The sequence below is a fragment of the Lissotriton vulgaris genome, chromosome 2_1, assembly GCF_964263255.1.
Source record: "Lissotriton vulgaris chromosome 2_1, aLisVul1.2, whole genome shotgun sequence".
NCBI classification, from domain to species: Eukaryota; Metazoa; Chordata; class Amphibia; order Caudata; family Salamandridae; genus Lissotriton; species Lissotriton vulgaris.
In genome coordinates this window covers 346035690-346062704 of record NC_141687.1, presented here as the reverse complement: position 1 = coordinate 346062704, position 27015 = coordinate 346035690, and the positions used below count along the sequence as shown (strand labels likewise).

Here is a 27015-nt window from a genome sequence, read left to right as displayed (position 1 = left end):
TTGAAGACTAGGGTTTTGTTGCAGCAAGTGGCTAGGGGCAGAGGAAGAGGTGCGGCGCCGGGTCGTGGTGGCTATGGGAGAGGTGAGAGTAGGGAAAGGCTGGGAACGAATCAGTGTGCGAAGTGCAAGCAGGAGGGGCATTGGTGTAGGGATTGCCCATTGCTTCAATCGAATGCCGGTCCAGGGCGAGGACGAGGAAGAGGTAGTGGTGATTTTGGGAGACAGGCTGCACGGTCGGATGGAGGCGGGAGACCGGGAGGTAATTAATTTGACAACAGTGCGGACAGACAACAGTTGCAGAGGGGCGGCGGTCAGTACTATAATGATGATTACTCAGTGGACGATCTGACAGGGTTCTCCCACAACTAGGACAGCGTAGGACAGAGCGAGGGACCAGTGCCTGTGGAAGTTGATCAAAGGGGACCCTATGTCGAGGCAGACTTATTGGGGTCTCAACAGAAATTTCTAGTGGATACGGGTGCAATGAAAAGTTCAGTGGCTCATTCCCGGGTCCCAGGGGCGGCTCTGTCTGGCAAGAATAACATCTCCGTGGGTTTTGCAGGTACCCCGGTGATTAGCCCCATTTCTAAACCCCTCACGTTGACGATTGGTCCTTTCACTGTTGATTCACCGTTCCTATTAACATCGAATTGTGGAGAAAATTTGTTGGGCTTAGACTTATTAAAAAGGTTGCACGCCACCATTTATTGTTCCCCGGATGGCGTGTACCTTACGTTGGGCCCGAATGTCGCTCGCCCATTACAGTGTTTTTCCAAAGATGACCCATTACCACCTGAATTCCATGGAATACCTGACAGTCTGTGGGCTGTAAATGACACAGATGTAGGCAAAATGGATATAGCCCCGGTGACAATAAGAGTAAAGGTGGGCGCGAAATTGCCCCGGGTTCCACAGTACAGGATTCCTAGGGAGGGAGAGAAGGCCCTGTTACAAATAATACAAGATTTGATTCGGTCTGGTGTAGTGGAAGAGACGGATTTGAACATTTGTAATAGCCCTATTCTACCTATCCTTAAAAGACGATCGCCAGATGCTACAGATAACACTCCTGATGTATATAGGTTCGTGATTGATTTGCGTCACTTGAATAGAGTAGTGGAGCCACAATACCCGGTGGTCTCGGACATCACTACGATATTGACGATGATTCCCCCTTCTGCCAAATATTTCTCTGTTCTGGATCTGAAGAATGCTTTCTTCAGTATTCCAGTCCACGAGGACATCCGTTATCTATTCGGATTCTCATTGGCTGGCCGAAGCTTCAGGTTTAAGAGAATTCCCCAGGGGTACACTGAAAGTCCGAGCATATATAGTCAGGCTCTGAAGGCACAATTGGATGAACTGGAACTTCCACCTGGCAACGTCATGTTGCAGTATGTGGATGATATCCTGATAGCGTCGGACGACGAGACGGGTTGTCGGGATGCTACTGTAAAGTTACTGCACCATTTGGCGAAAAGGGGGCATAAAGTGTCCCTTCCAAAGTTTCAATACTGTCGAACGGAGGTTACCTACCTCGGTCACCTCCTTTCGAAAGTGGGGAGGAGATTGACGCCAGAGCGCATAAAAGCTATCACTAACATGAAGGTACCTAACACGCAGCGAGAGGTGCGCGCGTTTCTGGGCATAACATCGTATTGTCGCCAGTGGATATCTAACTATGCGTTACTAACGAAACCCCTATTGTATCTGACTACCAAAGAAGTGCGCGAACCCCTACCCTGGACCCCTGCATGTCAAGAAGCGTTTGAGTTCCTAAAAGATGCTTTATGTTCTGCGCCTGTTTTTGGAACACCTGATTACCAGAAGCCTTTTGTTCTTTACGTGCATGAGGCGGAAGGTTGCGCGTTGTCTGTTCTAACTCAGTGTTTTGGGGGGAAACAGAGACCCTGCGCTTATTTTTCCGCAATGCTTGACAATGTGGCAAGAGCACTGCCGAGTTGTCTGAGAGCCACGGCGGCTGCTGCGGTCTCTATAAGACAATCGGCAGGGCTCGTATTGGGGTCAGATCTCACAGTAATGGTACCGCATGCTGTGGACATTTTGCTAAACAGAACACAGACGCAGCACTTAACTAGTGCTCATCTTACCGGTTATGAGATGACTCTCTTTGCACCTCATGTGACGATCAAAAGGTGTGCTACATTGAATCCTGCCACATTGTTACCTATCCCCACAGATACAAAGGACGATGACATACATGACTGTTTGTTTAGGACAGAAGAAGAGACCAAGGGGAGGGTGGATCTGACAGGCAAGCCCTTAGATGAACCAGACGGGGAGTTGTATGTAGATGGGTCTTGTTTCAAATTGCCAGATGGTACATCGACAGCAGCATATGCAATAACGACATTACAGACAGTAGTGGAGACATCTAGGATACCTTACAATTCGGCCCAAGCTGCTGAGATAATAGCCTTACTGAGAGCATGTGAATTGAGTGAGGGACTGGACGTGAATATTTGCACTGACAGCCAATACGCCTTTGGCGTGGCTCATAATTATGGGTGACTTTGGGCAGAACGGGGATTTCTGACTTCTCATGGCCAACGCATACAACATGGTCCACTGATATTACGACTGTTAGCGGCACTGACGTTACCCAAGAAACTGGATGTGATAAAGTGTAGCGCACATAAGACAATAGTGGACGATGTGGGACGAGGCAACGCCTTCGCAGACGAAACAGCAAAAGAGACTGCTCGAACAAAATTACCACGGATGTTTGTGGCAGGACCAGCTAGATGGGTCCCAGATGTTAACATGTTTTCAGATACTGTACAGAGTGTAAAAAATATACAAGAAAAAGTGACTGAAGATGAATTGAGGGCATGGAAGGATGGGCAGGGGCGATTGGATGCGGATGAATGTTGGACAGATGTGACCGATAAGAGACGATGGTTACTCCCAAATGCATATGTTCTCCCAGTAGTGACGATGGCTCACGGGCCTGCACATATTAGCGCGAAAGGCATATGCAAATTGTTGGACCCAGTGTGGAGCAATAAGAATATCTCCAAAGTGGCGACTCACTTGGTCCGACAGTGCATGGTGTGTTTGAGACACAATCCTGGAAAGGGTACCCCTGTCCCAGCTGGAAATTTTGCACCTCCCTCTTTCCCTTTTGAGGTGATTCAGATGGACTATATTGAGATGGAGAGGGTCAACAACTTAAAATATGTTCTTGTGGTTGTATGTGCTTTTAGCAGGTGGGTGGAGGCTTTTCCAACTAAAGACTGCACGGCTATTTCTACTGCAAAAATGTTGATAAAGGAGTATTTTTCTCGCTTTGGATTACCTAGGGTGATTTGGAGTGATAACGGTACGTCCTTTAATGCAGAATTAGTCAAGCAAATATGTAAAGGCTTACAAATTTCCCAAAAATTCCACTCGGCCCTACACCCTCAGGCAGCGGGACTTGTGGAGCGGTTTAATGGAACACTCAAACTGAAAATGGCCAAAATACAGGAGAGTACAGGTCTCCGTTGGACAGACGCCCTTCCTTTAGCCTTGCTTTCTACGAGAGTAACAGTGAATTCAAAAACGGGCATCTCCCCCTATGAAGTGATATTCGGCCGCCCGGCCAATGTCTGGGGAGTGCCCAGGCCTAAGTGCTTCTTCGAAATTCAGTATCCTTTGTTGACAGACTACTTGTATGCTTTGACTAAAGATCTTCGTTCTATTCACCAGCAGGTAGCAGACACCCTGAAGCCGTTGCCGGAGGGGCCCGGACACTCCATCAACCCAGGCGATTGGGTCGTCGTCCGAAGATATCAACGGAAGTCCTGTCTGGAGCCCAGGTGGTCGGAGCCGCGTCAGGTGCTTCTAACAACGCGCACGGCGCTTCGTGTGGAAGGCAGGAAGGCGTGGACTCACGCCTCGCACGTGAAGAAAGTCCCGCTGCCGTTACCCTATGATCAATGGGTGAAGGAAGGCATTGCTGACGAGGAACATGAGCAAATACCCAGATATGTTCCCTTCTCGGATGCTTCACTGAGGGGAGAAGAGCAAAGTGAAAAAGAGAATTCACAGTCACGTGCAGAAAAAAGTGTTTCAGTGAGCTCTACTACTCCCGTTGCTACTAGTGAAGAGACATCAGAGAGTCCAGCACCTGTCATCGACACACCTGTTTTGTTCACTGATCCTGAAGTGCGAGGGAGCACTCGTTATAATCTGCGGCCCCGAAGAAAATAAGTGAGAATGACAAATGTGATGGACTAAACACTGGAAGAAGGGCTTAGCGAATTTTCTAAATACGAAGATTTAGTGATAGGGATGGACTTGTAAGAGCCCTGGTGTTTAGCCGAAGATTGTGTTCTATGAGACTATAGAGTGGTGCGGGGCCCGGATTAAGTGCTCCTCTGTTTTCAATTGTTGTGTGTTAAGCGACGTTGGAATTAGGTATGGACGGTAAAAGCCTGCCTGTGAGGCTTTGAAGGACACAGGGAGAAGATCCCTTTTTAGGGTTGAAGAACCCCTCTGGCCGGTTTTGCGGACTGTCTGGGACTAATTTTTTAGTAGAAGTGTTTTTTTTTTCTTTTTTACATTTTTGATATATTTTGAACGCTCTTGAGAATGTATCCTTTTGGCCGCCCCATCCCTGATGAGGAGCAGCCCTTTGCGGCTCCTCCGAGACCTGTGCCTGATTCCCCCTGGTTGGCCCTCTCCCGGAAAGGAAAGATAGTGCTTATTATTGTCATCCTAATTGCCTTTATAGTGACTCTTGGTATATTGTTTTTCCTGGATAAAGCTTATCCTGTTCATGTGTTTGCACCCACACCTACTGCCGTTCCTGAACATAACATGATCACTGTGGATTATGGTGAACGAATGTTGAGGAAGGGTTATAAAGAAAATGTTTTTATTAAGACTTTGCACCATGCACATGCCACCACCAATGTGACTGACTGCTGGGTCTGTGGGCTCCTCCCTTCTGCTGCCTACAAGAAAGATAGATTCCTAGCACTTCCTTTGACTCCTCATGAATAGTTGTGTGGGGTGGTATACTCTCATAGGTCTTGTTAAATATTTTCAGCAGCCAGATTTTCTGACTCCTAGACTGCAGAATAGGGGGTCGACAATGACAATGCGAGTGCGACCTCTGCCTCCATCTTTCCTTGGACGTATATATACTGACGGGCGTTTTGACCAGACATTTATAGAGACGTGTGAGAAAAAGTTGGGCCGGTTTCTGATACCAAATGATACTGACAAAGTTAGGGAAAGTTTCCTGAAATTGAATTCCTCACTGTCTTACAGACACCCCCCAAAGGGAAATGACAGTGTCAAGTCTCTGATACTCCTGGCTGTGGTGGGTCCTTCCCCATTTTTCTGTATAGAGGGAAGGGGCCCTATCAAGGTTGGTAATAGCTCCTGTAATGTGACTGCATTGATACGTTTGCCTCTCAGCCCCTCTTTGGTTACACCCCCCAGTATCTATTTTGTGTGTGGAGATAATGGATACTTATGGTTGCCCGAGGGTTGGGGTGGGGTGTGTTATTTAGCCTATATGATTCCTCCTGTATATGTGGCCCCTTCTGATTACCACAGAACTCATCGTAGATTTCCCAGTCCACAAGAGCAGCGTAAAAGGAGGGAGCTTCAGATAGATGACGTTGACCAGACAGACACCTCGTACCAGCAATGGACTGATTTTTCTAAGGGCTTGCTACCTTTCTGGGGTCCGATATTTAACAGTAGGGCCATTCGACGACTGTCCAGGGTAATGGAAAAGGTAGTCCTTACTGAAGCTGACATTGCAACCAACATGTCCGTCGAGATTCAGGCTATGAGATTATTCACGATTCAAAATAGGATGGTGCTTGACGTCATCTTGGCAGATAGGGGCGGGGCCTGTCGCGTCATCGGGACGTCTTGTTGTGTGTATATTCCAGACTCAGCTCCGACTGTTAACTTGGCAGTACAGAAATTACATAGATTAGCGACTGAACTACATCAGGATAATGGGACATGGTCCTTACAGGGGTGGCTCTGGGGTGCATTTTCTTCCTGGGGTTGGAAAATATTGATGGGTTTGGTTGGTGTGGTGAGCGTAATACTGACATGTTGCCTTTGTGTATATTGCCTCCCTCCATGCTGCTCAATGTGTGCTACGAATTTGCGTCCACAAAAGAAGGTGTCGGGTCAATATGCTACTTCGATGATTACTGAAATTCCTGCTGATGCAAGTTGGTTGATGTTTATTTCAGAGGATGTTTTAGACTAAAAGAAAAATAAATGTGTTCGGCCCCTAGAACGGATATGCCGGCACTACCTTTTGGCAAATAAATGTGGCCACAGTTAAGCAATGATGCTAAAAGGAGGGTCTGATAGAATTCACTTTTCGATGCCCCAACTACCCCTTCTCATATGTAAGTTAGCATCATATGGCTAACTAATGAAGTTCATATATGCACCTATGTTGAATTATTCCGCTTGCTACTTTGTTATTTGAATGTACGTGTGACTATATTGGTTCCTTGGCTTGGCCTGTGTGCCACCATTTTGTGTATCCCTCTGTGTCCGCGAGCCTTACTCGCTCATCTGCCCCTCCCGCAGGAATAGAGAATTTCACTAAGACAGCAGTTTTCGTTTCTCGGCTTGCTGTGGCCGAAACTAACAAGTCTCTTTATCAGTAATGTTCTCATGCACCAGAGACGCTGAAGCCTAGCTCCATGGCCTTGAGTAGAGATAGCGATGTATCCTTCGCAGGTGCAGATGCCTGCTGTATGATGGCATTGTTCGCTGGTCTGGGTTTCAGCAATTTTCCAGAAGGGGCGTACCCCAATGAACTGTGTTGCATTATAATGTATTGCTGTGATGCAGAGAGTCAGTTGTCTCGTTCGCACTCCTAGGAGTGAGGTCGGACAGGGCCCTCTCATATGAGTGTTGTTTGGCCTAATAAAGACTTTTGTTTATTCTTCTCCACTGTCCGGCTGACTTCCTATATAGTTACTATAGGTGAGTGCGGTAAGTCACTCGGGTGGATTTGAGCCACGCTTATCAATATAATGAATTTTGAATTTTGTATTGTGAATAAGAATTGATAATTTGCACAGAAAAAATAATATATAAAGAAAAAAGAAAAAAGTATTTAATAAAATAAAATTTAATCAGAAGCAAAAGTGTCAGTTGAATTACATTAGATTAAAATAGGCGTCTATAGGATGTGTAAAAATATGCACAAAACCCGGTGCTAATCCAGCTTTTTTCAAAAACGGTTTTTCCTTGCCAGGGTTTATCCTTTTAGGCAGGGGCCCCTAATCTTTTCTAAAACTTTTAGCAGGAAGATGCCTCTTCCTGTACAATAACAATCCTGTATGCAACACAGGCACCATTGCACCTTAGCACAAGTGTCCCTCCATTGGCACAGGCTACCAAAAGAGTGCCAGCGCATGGGAAAGGACAGGAATGTACCATATTGCATTAAATACAGCACATTCCTGCCCTTTCCCTGTCACACAGTGCAGCGCAGCAAGGTGGCTTGCTGCGCTGCGCTGCGTGACTTCTTCATAAATGAGCCCCCAAATTTGTATTTGAAAGGGACACTTACAGCGTGGCCATTCAAAATACTAAATTGGCATGCAGTCACAAGACCATTTAAGGAGTCAGCAGACATTCACAAATTCCTAAAATGAGATTAGTACAATAAAACATAATTTTACTGTCGCAAACTCCAAATCAAACCATTTTTGATGGTTGAAATGCTTTTGACAAGAGTGGCATAAAGACTTGGATAGTTGCATGATCATGGAATGGAGGCTATACTAGGCCAAAGGCTGCCCGCAGAAACACTCCAAAATATGGGAAGCCTGAGGCCACTACCAAGGGATTGTTCTCGGCTAAATCACTTCACCAATAACAGCCCTAGATGAGAAGGTTCAAGGTTATGAGGCCTGACCACCCCAGAGGTGGGTATCCCTGAGACTCAGTCGGCGATTACTGCACAGTCTGGATTATGATATTGACTGTGGGGTGGGCAGGAGGTTGGGGGACAGGGCATGTTCTGTTGTCATACTGTTACATCTCGTCCAGGTTGAAAAGTTCAATAAAATGTGTTATTAATTTAAAAAAAATACTTTGTACATGGGGTCCTAATTTATCATGGCAAAGTGAAATCACTCTTCTGTTAACTGGTTCATTTGTCCTGGTCGAGATCTCTTGGATGCCACATTGCTGTAGGTCCATTGTGCTGTGAAGACTAATTTGAAGATTGAAGTATTGCAAACAGTGGGTCAAGTTACTTTTTGTGGTTAGATCAGCTTAAAAGCTTCATTGCATGGCAGCTGACAGTTAGCTTGTCCCTGTGGTCAAGGAAGTGTATGTTCATGGCAGCTTCTTGATGACTTTTAAGTACACTCTCTTAGGGCCGTAATACTACTTTGACCGTCTGACCACCAGACTGCCAAAGCTGTGGTCACTGCAAGTCCGATGTGCTGGTGGTAAGACCGCCATGTTCTGATAAGACGGAGGAGCAGGCAGTGTGCCAGCCACGGTCTCGTGCTTTCTGCACGCTTTGGCTCACTGAGTGAGCCTGAAGGCAATGCAGCAGCACAGCTGCGCCTGCACCGTTGGGCGCACACCTCTGGTATGCACCATTTTGTGCATGCCCTACAGTGCACGCATGTCAGTGTAGGAGTAGGGGTGCACAACATGTGCCCCTAATCAAAAGGGCACCAACGCCCAGGGTCCCTGTTTGGGCCCGCTCCTTGCCTATCTGCCAGCTTTTTCATAGCAGTTTGACTGCCATAAAAAAAGCTTGTCGAAGGGCAAGTTGTGATGTGGACAGTGGTGCCAGGCTCAGCACCGCCTCCATTCCTACCCACTCTGAACACCACCAGCACAGCGTGATCCAGGATCGTGGTGGTGCTGGCTATGTTGTAGCGGGCTGGTTGCGGTCTGAACACCCAGTCATAATACGGCGGTCAGACCGCCGAGGTCCCGGAGGTCGGACCGCAACCACAGGTTTGACCGTCTTGAGACCGCCAAACTCATAATGAGGCCCTTAGTCATACAATACATAGTTTCCCTTTAGTATCTTATTGCCTCTAGAACAAAGCTAGTGATAGTCTGCTTTGGGTGTTCCAGGCGCCACCTTTAGGAGGATCTAGGACCCAACACCCCATAGCAACACATGCCAGCCAGTATTACACTCTGCGTGTATGTCATGGTCAACTGGTCGGAGGCTCCATCAGCTGCTGTGTGACGAAGACTTCGAAAATGCTATAGGAACCCCTACTCTTGTCAAAAAATGTCTGTTGTGATATAAATTTAGATTTGAAATTTGCAATCCAAACTCAGAAATGTGTACTATTAATACTTCTTTCACCATAGACAGCCCTAACCAATGACATAGCGTGTACGCTTTGTCCTGCTATGATTCTAGAGAAAGATTGATTGAAACACTCAACTTCTCACAATCCAGATCTCAACTCCCACTTGCACTCTGCCACTAGATTTCCTGTATGGTGTGTGTGAATTCCTCTACTTGAGAATAGCCCTGGCATTCAATCACTGCCTCCCCTGCTGTAAAAACATATTTCTGCTAACCATGTACAACGTTATGCTCATCAAGGCACACCTAATCCATTTCAACTATTCATATCTAAAGCACAAACCCACTAGCCATGGCTCTGCACAAGATATTATGTACATATCTTTGCATTTGTTACGAGGGTCAAATAAATAGTATCATTATTTAGTACATAGAGAGCTCTTGTATCAAAGAGAGCCCCCCTCTGAATGAAGTTAAAATCAGGCACCACATAAAGGTAAGAGACATGTTTTTATTATGCTGATTTCTGTAAAGAGGTGAACGGGGTGATGGATACAGATCATGTGTGAGATGTATACAGAAGGCCAGCGCTTGGAAGCAGGGAACAGGAGCACGGATACTGATGGCTTCTCCACTGAGGTCTCAATTTAAAAAGTTCCCTGAGAAAAACAACACCAAAAAGTGTTTCTGAAAAAGAAATGAATTGACAAAACGCTGTTCCTGGTTTGCCCTTCTGCCCTTCCATTGTCAAACGAATTTGCATTGTAAAATGTGCTGATGAATTCTAGGGATTCCTGCATTTCAGGCGTGCGTACCCTGAGTCACACCCAATGTGGGAGTGAATGGTTAAAAGGACAGCAACAGTGGACAGAATTCAGAATATTATTTCCTGAGACTTCATCCAGGGCAAGGACAAGCCTGTCATGTGCATGACATGTAAAAGGAAGGGTGAAGGGTGTTGTACTTCGGTTGGAAGACACTACGAGGAAGTCTGTTCTCTGATGCTTAGGTTCGTATTGGTGGTACTTTCTAAAAGCAGCCAGATGATCCTAGAACAGTAAGCAGATGTGTGCTCCAAAAAGATAGATGTGGTTTTTTCTATCCCTCTCTCAGACCCCTAGCTTGAAGGACCAAGGGTTGTCTCCTGATTTGTGCCTCAAAGCCTCCATCGTTCCAGCTAAACGCCCAAGCCCTCAGAGTTTTCTTTCAGTGATGCCAGAACCTTGAATGTAATGTCCTCAGTTCTCCCCTAGGTACACCGGGTCATTCCCTTATTTCCAAGTTTGAGTTCACGTGAAGCTTTTGAAACATGACAAAATGAGGCTGCTTGAAAAGAAAAGAAACAGGTCCCTTTCTGTTGCTGCGAGACTCTGTCCTGGGCACCAGGCCTAGTTTAAGGCCTCAAAGTTGCCTCGTCTGTACCACTGGCTGTCTTTCACCCGCCGGATAGACTGCATCTGGGGCTGGGTGGCACCCCAGTTATTCCAGTGCTTGTAAGGTCCACACTCCATGAGGTACTGGAATCCTCTGTAGCCAGGATACTGATAACCAACCCACCTGAATAAAAGAAGAGAAACTTAGAGGACAGGCAACACTCGTCATCAGAAGAACATGCATCTCAGTACTAGGGGGAGCATACATAACAGGAGGGTTACAGGAGGAATGGTACAGGAACATCCAGTTTTAAATATCATACTACAAAAATATCACAGCAAAATAACTACGACCAAAATATCAGTAAGCTAAGTATACATAAAGAAGGATAGGTTTACTGTACTTAACACCACATATATTTACCTTGTCGATATATATCTTCAGTGTATGTAGATCTGGCGTTAAACGTAGTAAATCTCTGCTTACTGATATATATTTACCTCCACAGTATTTTAGCTGCTGATATTTATGCTGTGACGTCTGTAGTTGCCATTGTAGCATACAACCTTACAGAAATATTTATAGTCACAAAAGAAACCCACGCTATCTTAGAATGTAACATACTGAATATTCTGCGCGCTGCCAGATTACTCAAACTGCAAGCTCTCCCCCTCTTCCTTGTTCTATGCAGTGATATCGATATTACATAGCACTGGGCTTTCTCACATTTTATAGCCACCCAGAGGGTGATAGGCACCCTTCTGCCCTTCTTTTTGCAGGAATTACAAGATCTAAGTGTCTGTCTCCATCTGCCATACTGTAGAAGACACATGGCCTCTTCTGTATCCCATAGGCCCGCTGCCCCCCCTCCCCCCCCCGGCCCCGCAGACAGTACAAGAACATCCAGAGTTTCCTGATCTTTTTAAATCCCTTTTCTAAAAGTGTAAGTAGCCAGACTGATGATCCATTCCCTTCCCTTAGGGCCGCTCTGTAAATTACTCAGTGAGCTGAACTATGAGTCAGATGTGCTAAACATTCTCAGCACTCTCAAACCCTCGGATTTGTAAAAATCGGAAGTTTTGCAATTGCTAAAAAGCTATTTGGTAGGCACCACGCCCATTATACCATTTTACTCATCGTAAACAGTGACTTATTTGAGCTGGTGGTTGCAGGTGGGGCCCAATGGCACTAATTATTAAGAAGCTATGCTTGTTTTTAATAATCAAACGTTGAACCACAGCAAGAAAAAGACGGTCAGAAAATGTTGAAAAAGGGAGAAATGTGGCAAAGGAGAAAGCAGAAGAAAATGTGCCTGCAATAGTGAAATAAAGTGGTAGGAAGAGTAGGATGGTGGACGAAAGACCCATGAGGTGGAATCAAGACTAGACAGCCCTGGTATTTGGCATCCCTAACTTTCCATACCGCTGGCAGCTGGCTTCAGAGAAAAAGTTAGACACTGCCGTTTATTATTTTACAAACTAAGCAGTGTTATTGTCGCCTAAAATGGGTTGGAGTCCTGGGATAATGTGAGGATGTACCCTTATATATCCGCTTTCCCAACCCCCCAGATGCGTATGCTGTTATCAAAATTTCGGGTGGCATTGAATTTTCGATATCTGAAACAGGAGAAGTTTGACGTACTATTTGATTCTGATAACAACGGTACCTGTGGGTTATCAGTGCAAATTGTTATCTTAATCTATTATAAGATTATTTGTATTATTATTATTATTATTATTATTATATTTCTTATATAGCGCCTGAATCGACCCCCGAAGGGGTATCTCCGCGCTTGCCTTGGGAACCCGTCCTGGCTTTTCCCTGTGAGATAGCCCCTACAGGGCATCCCCAAGGTGAAAGCCAGGCATCCCGCCGCGGGGGGCCGTTGTGGAGATTAAGCAAGTTTAATGCCCAGAGTTGCAGAGTGTGAACCCATGATTAGGTCAGGCACCGAAGCGAGAATTATCGAGTCCATGGACATTTGAGCTCAAGACCCTGCCGCGTCGGGAATTGAACCCTGGTCCCGGGTCTGACCTCTGCTTCAGGGTCTGCCTGCTCTAACCGCCACACTTCTCCACAATTATTATCATAGTACTCAATAATTGATTTTAAAATCACTTTGTTACCAAATATAATATTTGCCATCACAATGAGGTAATGGAACTTCTCACGAATTAGTAAAATTCTTAACAAACAAGCTTGGGCTAGAATTATTGTTAACGATTAATATTGGTTAATGCTGACCACCGAATGGGTTGATTCTGTGGAGGTGTGTTAAGCGTCAAACTGATAATTGGTGGAAATGTGCAGAATCGTTTAAAATGCGGTTTGACAAGGGGGGAATCAATAGGTTGTTTTAATGATTGTATATTGGCCTGGGTGCTGGGGGTGGGACGGGGTGGCTTGGGAATAGAGTTGTTATTGTAAATGTGTGTTTATTGTTTAATAGACGTTTCTAAACAATAATAAAACATTTTTTACCTTCCTCAAATGGGTTTAGAAATGTATACTAAATCACAATTTGGAAGGTGCGTGTTTGTGGCATCCTTTTCAAATTGTTCTTTGGGACCCTGTGTACCTGTAACCCCTTTGTGAATCAGGGTGGCAGCTTCAGGGGTTACTAGCCAGTGATCCAGAGGACTATTGCCAAACCTCATTGAAGTTTTTCGTTTTATTTTTAAAGGAACCCCTATGGAAACTGGGCAGGGAGTAGCTTAGCCAGTGAGATTCTTCCCCATTCTTTACTCACAATTGGCCTATTTTAGAAATGCCGCACATTACTCCATTGCAGTCCTTCCATATCTCATCAGAGCCACCACCATGAGGTCTCTCGGTTTTCTCAAGTCTACTCCAATTTCTCATTCCCAGAAAAATATATAGAACTTACGTTCCTCCTTGAACTTGGAGGCTGGCAACTCGGTCTTGGAATCCATATGACCATAGGCTGGGAATATCCTCATCGCAAACCTCCATTTTTCTGCCTTCAAAGTTGGGACTTTCAAACATGCAGATCTTGTAATCCTGGTTGTCCTGTGGCATAGCACAAAAGGAAAGGGGTGACCATTAATAACAACTTTGGCACCTGCTCCAACGCCATACATTCATTCCATCTTTCATGTGTTTGTAAAGACATTTCCCATTTTACCCTTTTTACTCCCAATACAGTCAGATTCTGCTACACACATTCCTATGCCCATACTGGGGCAAAAAGGCCCTTTGTGTGCAAATGCATTCTACACTCCTGGGTAAGTATTATGCATACGGCGCACTTTCTCTGTTTGCACCACGTCTCACCTTTCAATAGTGCTCTGGGCGCAAACGTGGACAGTACACCCTATTACAAAGAATGCGCTGCCCCCAGGGAAGCCGCGAGCCCGTGCGACTCTCAAGGCAGGACATTCAAGTGAAATACGGAGCCGCTCTGTGTTTTACAGTGCAGGTGGCATGCCGCTTGACTTTGAAGAGGGGAGTGAGTGACTGCGCCCGCCTGCATGGAGATGCCTGGAGGGGTCCATGGAACGCGCTTTCTCCCCTCCAGAGGGCTACCTTTAGGAGGTGCACTGAAGTGCACCTGCTAAGGGCATATTTGCCTCTGCACCCGCATCCCGAATAATAAAAGGTTCAGAGGTAAAGGTATTCTATCATTTTCATGGGGCCACGCACCATGTAACTGAAGGAACACCCTGTCATGACGGCGCTGGCACTTCGTATGCCCTAGGGCTATCGGTATTACAGAAGAGGACGCAGAAGGGTCTGCTGCCCATTGTGCAACACCATTGTGCCTGTAGAGTGCAGAGAATGGGCACACATGCCCTTTTGCGTCCCCAGTGTGCAATGTAAAAATAAGGTCCCTGTTGACCTATTCTGGTTTGGGTGGTGCAGGCGAAGTGTGGGGTGTTTCCTGAAGGCCTACAATGGGATGGAGGTAATTAGGTTGGATCACAATGGGCTAGGTTTGATTAGGTCGCTTTGGATTTGATTTGGTGAGGATTTATTTGTGTTTGTTTAAAGTAGGTAACATTGGATTAGGATGGATTGGTTTTAAGTTACTTTGGTTTGGATTGTCTTCTACATGGTTCATTTGTGTTGAGTTACATTAGTTTGGTTGAATACATTTAAATTATGTTATATTGAGTCAGCCTGGGCTAGAATGATTAGGTTGGGTTGATTTGGTTGGGCTTTTCTCAGAGTTCCATATGCAGTATGTTCCAGGTTTCCGGGAATATATACCAGAAATAAAGGTCATCTGCGGTAGAGATGGACAACAGGGGCACCTCTGGTGACATTGGGAGGTGGACGCCACTCTAAATTTGGTTTTATGGAGAGCTATTCATTCCTTGATATATTGTTAAATGTTATTAGATATCTTTGTGGGGGTAGTGAGAAGTTTGAAAATTAACCACACCTTGACCGGAGCCAAGAGCGGACATTGTAGCAGAGGTTTACATGGACTTACTTCTTTGTTTAGATAATGACTCTGGGTGTGAACTTTGGATTCTGTGGTCATTACTACCTGTGACTAAAACTTGGATGATCTAAATAAAAAGAAACAGTTGCTGGTTACCATGAGGATGGGCCGGATAGACATGATCCTGTCGGCCCGAAAGCAGTTGGACCAGGAATCCCAGCGTGGGTATTCTCCCTTCTCCAAGATAAACATTTCACCACCAAAATCCTTCTGTTCAAAAGCCACCCAGCTGTGAAGAGAAAAACACATATCACACTGAGTAAAAAACCCATGGGTTTGGGAACAGAAAACTAGGAACCAATGAAATTTGCCACACTGACTACATTTCTCAATGATCACCATTTACTTTTCAATTGTACTCCTCTTCTTTAGTATTTTGGAATTGACTCCATTTTGCTTTTTCGTATTTCGGAATTGACTTTATTTTGTTTTTTCCTCTTTGTATTTCTTGTGAAAAACGAAAGTGTGTCTGCGTCTCTTGCTGGAACAGGAGACTCCCTTTCATCCTTCATTTAAGAAAACCCATTTATTTGTCACCCTTCCTACCTTAAAGAGTCACACCCCCGCCCCACTACTGTGTGACTTCATTTTTATAGACAGATGCATTTCAGATGTCAAAATTACAACTTTGGCCAGTTTTTTTAGGTAACAAAAGTACTTCTTCAATCTCTGACAGGAGCATACTGAGCTTAAACTCCTAAGAGTACAAAGGTGTGACCAAGGCATCATTTGTAAAATATTGAAAGCTGGTGCCCAGAGTTATGCTCAGAAGCCCATGGCTGCAGCTATTACATGTGGGTGGGCTGAATACTAATGTTGCGTAATCTGGAATCCATCTCCTGCCTCATTAATTGACTACCAGATAACCCATGCTCATTATCTAACTCTTGCAGGTTTGCGCTTTCTTACGTTGCAATAGTTTTTCTGTCTTTCTCTTACTCCTTATTTCCCCTTTGTGTTTTTCCCTCTCTTGCTCTCGGGAAATGCCCAATGAGGAAAAATAAGTGCTGGTCCCCAAACATGAGTGCCGGGAGGATTCAACAGCAAGCACCAGCTCAAATTAAGCACTGGTGTGACTTTTAGTCCATTTATTTATTGGAAGGAACACATACATCTCAAAAAAGAATTCTATTAGTACAGAGTAACAGCTTCAATCATGGGAAAATACAGCTCCCAGTTAAGGTGCTAGTCTCACACTGCTGCTTGACATTTCTCCAATAATTGGTGACTAAAAACTCAGCATGGGGTGAACATTCGGGATGCAGAGAGACTAAAACTGATTGACAAAGCGGTAAGGGATTCCTTCTGAGATTATGATTTCATCTTGGCATCCCAGGATCCTATGCACAGGCTGAAGACTAATAGAGTTACACACCTGAGTGATTACTAGCTAACTCTCCCAAATCAGGCACCTAAACTTGTCACACTGGTCATCCTGCCGCACCAATTCAGCCAACCAAAGGTGATCCATTAGGCACTCGCATTACATGCCCAGCTCTATGCCTCAGGTTGCTTCTTACCCATTTAAAGTTTGAGAAAACATTGACAACATTTTAAACCAAAGACCTGTACTCAACTGCTGCACTAGATAAAACTGGAAGAAGGAATGTAGCATTTGCAGTAATATACCGTAAATTTAAGAGCTGCAAAGTGCCGATTGAGAGCCTACTAACAAATGTATAAATAATTAAATATAGACGTGGGCAATAGCAGCTTTAGCACGCTGAATTCAAAGTAAATCTTTCAAACAACAGTGGTCCCATGCATTCAAAGATAAAGAAACAAGTAATAAATATAGAGAGAATCCGTTCTATATTCTGAAGGACACGTCCAGCCGGACAGAGGCCTATAATTTTACTGAGTATACACTTCAAATCCAACAAAATACCTTCTACTGATCACCTGTGTGGTACACAAGCCTGTGCCCAACACTAACAGGTCTTAATACAGAAGATAGATTTACAAACAAGGAAAGGCTTTTTAAGGCAAACAAACGTTTTCTGTGTAGTAAATGCAGTTGTACAGAGAAATCACATGAACACTATTACATTACATAGTAATCACGTTTTGCATATGGTGTCACAGAGGTCGACGGCGTTTCGGTCCCCCCATTAGTTATGGGGACCATCATCAGGACATTGGAATAATGCCTTAACTTTGTTAGCCTCTAATTACCAGGGCAATGCGATTATGCCCGCAAGAGGAGGAGGCAACCGGATGAGAATGCCGCAACCCAGGATGAGTTGCTCGGCGGGTCGTGGTTGATAACCAATTTCGACGACGCCAGGAATCTGCCGGTTGAGTCGGAGTACAGGGTCTGCCTGGCATGTGATTTCTCTGTACAACTGCATTTACTACACAGAAAACGTTTGTTTGCCTTAAAAAGCCTTTAATTGTTTGTAAATCTACCTTCTGTATTAAGACCTGTTAGTGTAGGGCACAGGCTTGTGTACCACACAGGTGATCAGTAGAAGGTATTTTGTTGGATTTGAAGTGTATACTCAGTAAAATTATAGACCTCTGTCCGGCTGGACATGTCCTTCAGAATATAGAACGGATTCTCTCTATATTTATTACTTGTTTCTTTATCTTTGAATGCATGGGACCACTGTTGTTTGAAAGATTTAAGCTCCCCGAGGTCCCCTGTTGACTTAATTGGGGCCCCTTGTTGTTATAAATAGAATTCAAAGTGAAGGCTTATCCTCTGCCACAAACTGATTCCAGTCACACTAAGGATCTTTTATAGCTGTACGAAGTAAGAAAGATCTTCACTACCAGGCGTGAGTACATTTAGGCATCTGTATTTCCTTTCAGGGCTGATGGCTCAGTCTCTTGTGGAACATTCTTTTACTGATATAAAATAGACTGGCAGGGGAGGATGTGTGACCTACAGAAAACAAACACTTACGGGCCAAACTCCACGCGGATGGATTTCACATGATCAAGTCCTCGATCGCTCATATTCCGGCACTCAGTGGTGAACTCGGTCTTCCTTCCTTGGAAGTTCTCGTACTCATAGCAGAAGACCTGGGAGTGAAAATTGGATTACTCTGGGCTCCTTCTACTCCCATCCTCCCCTGTAGGCTTTCTCAACAAAGTATTTCAATGGTAGGCAGATAGGGCTTGGAAGACCCTGGGTCAGGGCATGGGCCATGAGAAATGGGGTCAGGGTCAAAGGGTCAAGGATATACCTGTCAGGATGAGTCAGGGTTTGAGTAACAATTTTGTAAGCTAGAGACAGAGTCGAGGAGGGAGACATGTTTATGGATCCGCAGAATCTTGGGTGTTTGGAGATGGGGTATTGAAAAGGCACGGTTACAAAGTAAGGAAGTCAAGGACAAATGGCTAATGAGTAATATTAATAAGCAGAGAATGGATCAGGGAGAGCTTGTCAGGAATAGAGCAAACAGTTCCTAGGAGGGGCTGGTAAAAAAAAGATGGAGTAAGGGAGAGACAACACTAGGGAGGACCGGTGCCAAAGAGAGGCAGAACAAAGAGCGGTGGTCACACAGAGACAGAGTCAGCGAGATGGATGAATTCAAGGAGAGATGCAGTAAAGTGACATGCGGGCAGAGCTCTCCAAGGTATCAGTCTACCAGTAATATTCAACATCAGACATCTAACCATGCTGTTCCCTTTCCATACTATACCACATACAAGACTCACTGTCACCGGGCAGCCTGCTGAGCAAGGAATCTTTGCCCAGAAGCCACGTGGGACTCATTAGTTTTAGCTTCAGGTTTTTGAATAGTTCCATAAATGAAAATAGTTGAGTGGTTGGAAACAATATACCAATTTCTGAAGGAGGATAGCAGAACCCACCACCATATGTTTTGTTACAAGTATTTTTATACCACAGTTCTACCATTTGTGTGATCCCATTGTGCTTTCATACTCTGGGCACAGTTTATGTAAGCACTCGAAAACAGTGGCGTGAAAGTATCGTAAACCATGGCATCATAAGAACATGGCTGATTTAATTAGGTAAGGTTTGACAGTGTAGAAATTACTGGTCAAAGGCCTGCCGTCCAACATGGTGGAACCTGTCCTTCACACTTCTAAGTGTGTAAAGAAGTTCTATACAGCTGAATATTTACAACACACTTTATCATTTGCAATTCTCTGTTCTGTTTAAATGGCCAATACAATCATCATCAGTGCACCAGGGACTCTCACAAGACATGGACTTACCTTGAAGTTGTTATTGGCAACGGTAGAGTGGCTGCCAGCGCTGCCCTTAGCTCCACTGTGAGACATATCGGCAACTGCCAAAGAACAAGCACATTTATGTGAAAAAGGCAAGGCGTCTCAATGCACTATAGTTGTGGTCAAAGTTAAATTCTATATTGTGATAGCGGCACTGCGTCTTATGGAGTATCCTACCTTGTGACGTCACTAAAACATCTAACTATGAATCATTATGCATGTGTATCACAAACACTACATTATTCAATCACCATTACTCTGAAACACATATACTGTGTTCATGTATGTGCACTAATATCACACAACGTTCAGCGACCTCTGCAGTGCAATCACAACAACTCTCAATCTCTGCAACACAATCACAGTGTGATCTTTTGTCAAAGCAGCCGCTTCTTTATGGCAGCCATTGTGAGCCTGCCCTGCTTCTGCTTTATTAGAGTCACTGTAAACCCCCTTCTTCAAAATCACTGTAGTTTTTCCTCGGTTTTTCTCTATGAAAATCTCTGTGTCTCCTGATTCTATTTCACTGTATCTTCCTCTTTACCACATCTGCAAATTCTCCTTTACCACAATAACTATACATTTGTTTATCGCAATCTATGCATCTTCTCTTTCATTAGAATCACAGTGTATTTCCTTTATCACAATCAGCGTACCCTTGCCTTCATCACACTATCTGTACCTTCTCTTTTATCTTAATTATTGTGTATTTCCCACCATTCGAATCGATACATTCTTAGATTTGTTCTCAAGCACTCGCCTCCTCTCTCTCTCTCTCTCTCTGGTACCACACCTCTTGGCTATGGTCATCAGCACTGAATTTATGCAATTCTGCAGCCACAGTGTCTGCATAATGAAGGTTTTGCCACAGTCGCCATTTGCTGCATGATATGTAGATTTCACCAAAAACGCGACCCAGGCTCACACGATTCATAAATGACTAAAAACAAGTTCCAGGCTTTGTTCTGCACATGACAGACTCTTTGCCAAGGTTAATTACTCACTGTTCAGTGGCAGGTTGCTCTAATCAGATGTTTAACTGGTACTGACAAGATGTAACTTTGCCCAGACAGTACCAAAAAGTGCTACAATGCCAAAATAATGATACAACACTGTCACAGATTGTGTTGCTACAAACTGCATAATTTGTCATGTCTTGCTTCATAATTTTGTCAACTATGCCACACAATTTACTCCTCCATTTCAACACAATACCAAAGGCCCTGCTTTTACATAGGAAAGGCTCAAATACTGGCAATATTTGACTATTTCAGATTATTCTTCCGCCCTGGCAAACGCACAATTCCAATGGAGTCGCCTGGGTAGGACGGGCCTCAATGGAAGCAAAGAATGTGGGCCCCTCTCACCTTCTTTTGCAAAAAGTACTTCACCCCTACTAATTGGTGTGGAGTGGGCCCTCGCGCTCATGGAACCCTGTACCACTGCACCTGCTGCACTGTTGACCGCTATGCATACGGTAACCCCCGAGGCGACCCAGAGATTATGTTCAGACGCAACCACCCTTCGCCCGCCCCGGTTTCCAGTATAAAACAACCAGTAAAGGTCACTTACAGTAAACGTGGCTCTCGACACGACCGACCACAGGGATGGCACCTAAGAAGTTATACCCTAAAAAAATCCGCCCCGTGCTTTTATACTGCCCAAAGCTGCTTACCCGCGACCTTTGCGTGTCCCTCTCGGGGAGGAGGAGGCGGTCGGGGGGGTCCGATTCAGGGGCCAATCCCGGACAAAGGCTCGTTTGAAAGGCCCCGGCTCTGCAGCCCCGCGTCCGGAGCTGACAACGTTCATTGCTTGGTGCTCACTCGACCTGTTAGCGGCACACAAAGGAAGCAGCCACACGTGCCGCGCCGCCTCTTTGTGTTCATGCGGCCAGAGAGTGCTGACAGCAGGGTCTCGGAGGCCGCTGTCTCGTGACCGCGCCTGCTGACAGAGGGGTTCGAAAGGGAAGTCACCTGGTTCACATACAATGTGTTCGAGGAGCCAGGTACACGGTACACCTCAACCGCAGCAACCTGTACCCTAAAGAAAAACACGGCAGCTGCCTGTACCTACAACATGCACAGGTGACCTCATACCACTCGACTGACAGCATCAGAGCCGAATCATCTGTCCAGCCTCCAAAGGGAAACATGGCCCCTGCTGCGAGGGCTCCCTTGCTGGCCCAAGGGCATCAGAGCGCTTTACGTGAGCACCAGATTACATCACACAAAGTCAAATTCATGCTTTCTAGGCACAGGGAGATTCAATGATTTGTCCAGAATCACAGAATGTTGGTCTGCTGCTGGGGCTGGAACCTGGTCCCCAAGTTCCATGGACCGCTTCAAACCTGGTCCAACATTTGAAGATAAACCTAGCCTTGGCCTCCTCTTGATCTCCCTGTTGGCAGATGTTTCAGATGGGAAGTCAACCCTTTTCACTTTCAGTGTGTTCAGGGGTCCTCAAAGCCTCACACCTGGAGGAGCTTAACCCTCAAAGTCTAGCATGCGGGATAACTTGTGGTCTCACTCTTGCCAGCTGGAAGTTAATCTTGTTCACCTGCAATGGATTCCGGGGAAGGGGCGGAGTGGTAATGCAATTGCATCCGAAGCTCCAAACCTGGACCCTCAACCTTACTGTCGAAGGCAAATATGATGGCTGCCTTGTGATCTCGCCATTGGCACAAGCATTGGATTAGAAGTCAACCTCGTTCACCTACCATGTTTATAATCATTCTTCTTGTCAACCTACCCAGAAGCAGTCCTGTGCAGATGAGAGGTTGATATCAATGCAGGCAGCGGGTCTCCCTTCTTAAGTAGCTTTCACCAGAGGTCATCCTTTGTCAAGCCAGTCATGAGGAGTCCATAATTCTGACCCACATTCACCTTTAGATTGTTAGGGAGCACACATCAAGCGTGTGCTGTTTGCTGCTATCAGTTGAGTCACACAACATCACTACATGCCTCCTCTTGGGTGGACCCAGCAGATATACTACCATAAAGTACTGCAGCTCAACACAGGTTTAGGTACTCGCAGCGGAGGTTGTTGGTGGAGATTTCTATAGCGTGGCGCCCAGGCTAAAAGACAGTACATCAGCACCAGCCTTTGCCATGCAACCTTCTGCCATATTGCCAGGGATACAGACAGGTGATCTCTTGGGGAATTACACAGTTAGTAAACCATTCCTCGAGGAATACATCTTATTTGCATGCTATGGAAACCCATTAGTGCCCATTAAAAAATGAAAAGAGAGCACCCCATCTTTTGGTAATTATGTAGGGATTTACCAATGAGTGGTGTCTCAGCTCTCTTCAGGCTATAAATACCACAAGTAAAAGCTCATTCTTTTCATAAGTCTTACATGCTGAGCTACTTGAGGGTCTTATGTTGGTGTTTCTAATAGGTGTTAATCCCCTCCATGAATTTCCCAATTACAATTAGTTTATACTAGATCCATTGTGGCACTTTAGGTTTGTATTTATTTATTTTATTTATTTAAAGAGTTTTATATTGCACTGGCTAGACCCGAAGGTATCAGAGTGCTTTACATAAGGTTTCACATAGTTGCAAACTTACATCAGTTACAAGTTACCAATGATACCAGTAAAAACATTTAATGAGCATAGAAGAAAAAAAAATGGATTGAGAAGGGTAAGAGGGTAGGGGACAAAGGGGTAGGGTATAGATACAACGGAGAGACAAAGGAAAAGTCTGCCCAAGGTCCGGATGGGTGGGTGACGGCCGAGGTGCAATCCGCAGCCCATTTTCTCTTCAGCTATCAGGTAGCACCACAGGGCATCGGTCAAATAGCTAGGTCTCAACAGAAAAACATTAAAGGGATAGAAGGCAAGAAGAAGGGAGCATAGAGGGGGAATGTGGTAGGGTGAAGGAGTAGGAGGGAGATACGACAGAGAGACGAAGGAACGTCTGCCCAAAGTCCGGCTGGGTAGGTGAGGGCTGAGTGGAGATCCACAGCCCATTTCTTCTTCAGCTAACAGGTAGTTCCACCGGGCATCAGTCAAATGGGCGGGTCTCCACGGTCGAGGGAACGTTCGAAGAGTACATGTCCTAGAGGGAGAGTTGGATCAAGGTCAGGTGAAGGATGTGGTTAAGATCAGGTCGATGACCAGTTCTATTGTCAAGAAGTGGTGGAGCATCGTGGAGAGACCAACTGAGGCAGCCATCTTGAGGTCAGGCAGGTTTCAAACAATTTTTGAAAGTTCCCCAACGCCAATCAGAAAAAGGCTTTCTATGTCTTCCGATTGCTTTCAATGTATCACTGGCACTGCACTGGCACTGCACAAGGAAACCATCCATGACTGCAGCAGCAATAAGGGATCACAGCTGCCATCACTTGCTGTGGGATCAGCTGCTGTGGAACAGATGGGTGTTGGAGTGTGGTGTGTAAATATTATGTTGAAATCCTGTAGTAGAAGAAGGTTTATCTCACATTTCAAATATTGATGCAGATAGTTTGTAAGTTCTGATCTCAGTACACTCCACACTAGAGGCCGGCCCCTGCAAGGACCACCCTGCGCCACATTCTGCACCACTGCATGGATCATTTGGAATTACATTTATCTCAGGTTTTTATTTCTATTACTTATTTGCTGCATACGAGACACTAAATTGCCTCCATGTAATACTACCATGGAATGCAGCCAATGAAAATGCAGATGGACGAGGAACGATAGACAAAAAATAACGTTTTTCTAGATTCTCTGAAAAGACAGCCGATCAGTAATTAATCTCCTATGCTTAGAAACCAAATTCCAAAGTCTGTGGACCTAACTAGAAAATACAGGCTCTTCTCGCCATTACACTTGTTCTTTAGAAAAATAATACGATCCCTATTGGTTGACCTCAAACATGACAGGGAACAGGGTACTGGTTTCTACTCGAAGTACACAGGGGCATAAAATGGTTTGAGAGGGTTAGTTAAAATATACCCATTCTATCCCTGGGGCGAGGTAAATCTCCATATTTCAAACATGCTGACAGTGAGCAATTTGGTACGCTGGATGTCTAACGTATGGAGCACTGGCATAGTCCTACTTTGAATTAATCAAAACTTCAGCTATCTCTTTATATTGATCCTTCTAGATAAAGGGGGAACACTCGTTTCTCTACACATAGGATTTCAATATGTGTGCCCGGCATCCCTACACCGTAGTGCACAGCTCACTCTGGTTTTCTTTTTCTGAAGAGTTGTTACAATCCTACCTGTGCCCTCTCATCCTCAGGTAGACCATACAACTACAGTTTAGCATTCAGGAATCTCTTTTTGAATGAGTTCTCTCTTGTTGAAGTAAATCCAATGTTATCCTTTCTGCACTAATTCTAATCTGCCTGAAGGAACACCATCTCTGAAGAACCCATGCTTATCTACCTCTACTGACCCTTACAGTGGGTGGATAGGTGGAGGGGGCATCACTGAACCCATGCTTATCTACCTCTACTGAAACTTTCAGTGGGTGGATAGGTGGAGGGGCATCACTGAACCCATGCTTATCTACCTCTACTGACCCTACTGAACCAATGCTTATTTACCTCTACTGACCCTCTCAATGGGTGGATAGGTGGAGGGGGCATCACAGAACCCATGCTTATCTACCTCTACTGACCCTTTCAATGGGTGGATATGTGGAGGGGGCATCACTGTGAATGTATATACATGAATGGTGCTGTTATGAGCTTTCTGGAGGCCTGGTCAAGTGTATGGCTGGTAACCCTGCAAGACTAATCTCTTGTCTTAGTGCCTGGATGCCCTTTTTCAGTCAGCACACTCTATGCATCTGATCCTTGGCTTACCAAGCCCTGTTGTACCAGGAGGCTCAACTCATCTGTTTCTGCTCCCCATGGTTCTGGTGTGCTGGTGTATCCAATCTTCCTTGGAGGAGTTGGGTGGGGGGCGAGGTGGTGACCAACTCAATGCTACCAACTGCACCATCACCCAGTCCTTCTTTACATAGACTAACATATCATGGGACCTTTGCTGTTGTGTTAGCTGACTCCTGCTCCCATTCAAGACAGGTGGTTGCCTTCACTTCTTTATGCTGTCAGATTAATGTACTGCACTGATTCTGTGGTTTGCAACAGAGGGGAGAGCCGCATCTCAGTGCAGACCACCCACCTATGTTTCCTCTTCGTTCCGGTATGCTACAGTAGGATGGCATTATTTCCACTGGCCATCTTGAATTCAGACACTTTTCATGAGCACAATGCCGCAACATGTCAACAAACAGTGGTGAACAAAAAGTTGTCAATAATGGAATCCTTTCTTACCAGATATGGGAGTTAATTTACATACCCACAATATTGGCCTATAAATTGGTCACTTCTCATAAGGTATATCCCCTCACCCCTATACAGAGTTTAACCCTTTCTGTTATACTTACTAACCACATTACCGTGCTATCTTACTTTTTGTAGCTAAAGGATTGAACATAGATCAGTGAGATAAAAATCATTCTAAGCTGGACAAATTTGACAAATGGTCCCAAGTAGTGTGTGGACACTTGCTGCATGGAGGATCTTGCTGAGGCCAGGGATGGTAAGGCTTTTGCTCTGCATGTCTAGTGAGTTTAGGGCAGAATCAAGGTAGTATCCATCAAAGTAGGCTCGTGCAGAAACTTGAGAATTCTCAGCACAAGACTGAGCAGAAATGTTTCCATGAGTTTGATTTTGAACGTGTGTCAGGTGTTTGGAGCATAATGTATCCTAGCTTCATGTAACTGTTGGCCATATTAAGAGGGAGCTTAAACCAATCTTGTTTCTTAAAGACGAAGACTATGAGGGCTGTGCCACGTGGAATAATATTATAATTGAGAAAGTTTGATAATTTACTTAAACTGGGCAAATAGAGGAAATTTGTCAGGGATCCTATGGACAGCCCTCCTTTCTCTAGTGTTTCTATAACTGATTGTGCACTCCGTTGATTGTGCTTAGGATCTGCCCTTAGCCAGGCACCTTGGCCTTTTATCTCACAAACGACGAATAGCAGTAATACAAATCTCATTACAGTAATAGAAATCTCACCCTGTATGCTATCAGGTGGAAGGGGAAATTGCAGTTCAAGTATTTGAAATTCTTCATATATCCTCCCTTTAGCTTGTAGCAATCCAGAATGGGATGTATTCAGGTGACGAAAGCCCTACGAGAGAAAGCCTTTCAATACTCCATGCTATTTACAAAAACCATGGGGTCTTCCCGGATGGAAAGACAATCTTATTTACTTCACCTAATGAGGTCATATATTTTCTGTTTCATGCAAAGGGTCAGGAGGACTCACACTACATGAAAAGAGGTTCGCTTACTACTTTGTTTAATGATGTTTATGTGCTTCTTAGCACCCTCTCTAGATGATGCAAGTTTCTCAAATGTCCATGGTGCCTGATATATTATAGTGTTGAGAAGACTTTTTCTGTAATGTTCAAAAAGATAGTCAAAAAGCTGTTTCTCCATGTTAGGGGCCTTGCTCATTAGAAGGGGTGGGCAAATACATTCATAAATTCTTTGAGGACGTGGAATGAGTTTTACATGAACACGGATCTTGAATTTTAATAAGGTGCATCTCATACTCTCTCTCCCATGCAGCTTTGAGGGTGAATGATGCTGATGATAACTGTGGCTAGGGTCTGCAATGAGTCTGTAACCCTAAAGTTAGACACTACTC

General features: G+C 44.9%; 1 protein-coding gene across 1 annotated transcript; it reads right to left on the bottom strand.

Annotated features, from left to right (window-relative positions):
• Nucleotides 1-10358: 10358 nt before the first annotated feature.
• On the bottom strand, nt 10359-20951 carry LOC147730318 (beta-crystallin B1-like). Its single transcript, XM_086958545.1, has 6 exons — nt 20916-20951; nt 19329-19402; nt 18046-18164; nt 15234-15366; nt 13557-13699; nt 10359-10852 (listed from the first exon to the last, which is right to left on the bottom strand). The coding sequence occupies exons 2-6, from the start codon at nt 19392-19394 to the stop codon at nt 10684-10686; spliced, it is 630 nt and encodes a 209-aa protein (XP_086814671.1). The 5' UTR covers nt 19395-19402; nt 20916-20951; the 3' UTR covers nt 10359-10683.
• Between the last annotated feature and the right edge of the window lie 6064 nt (nt 20952-27015).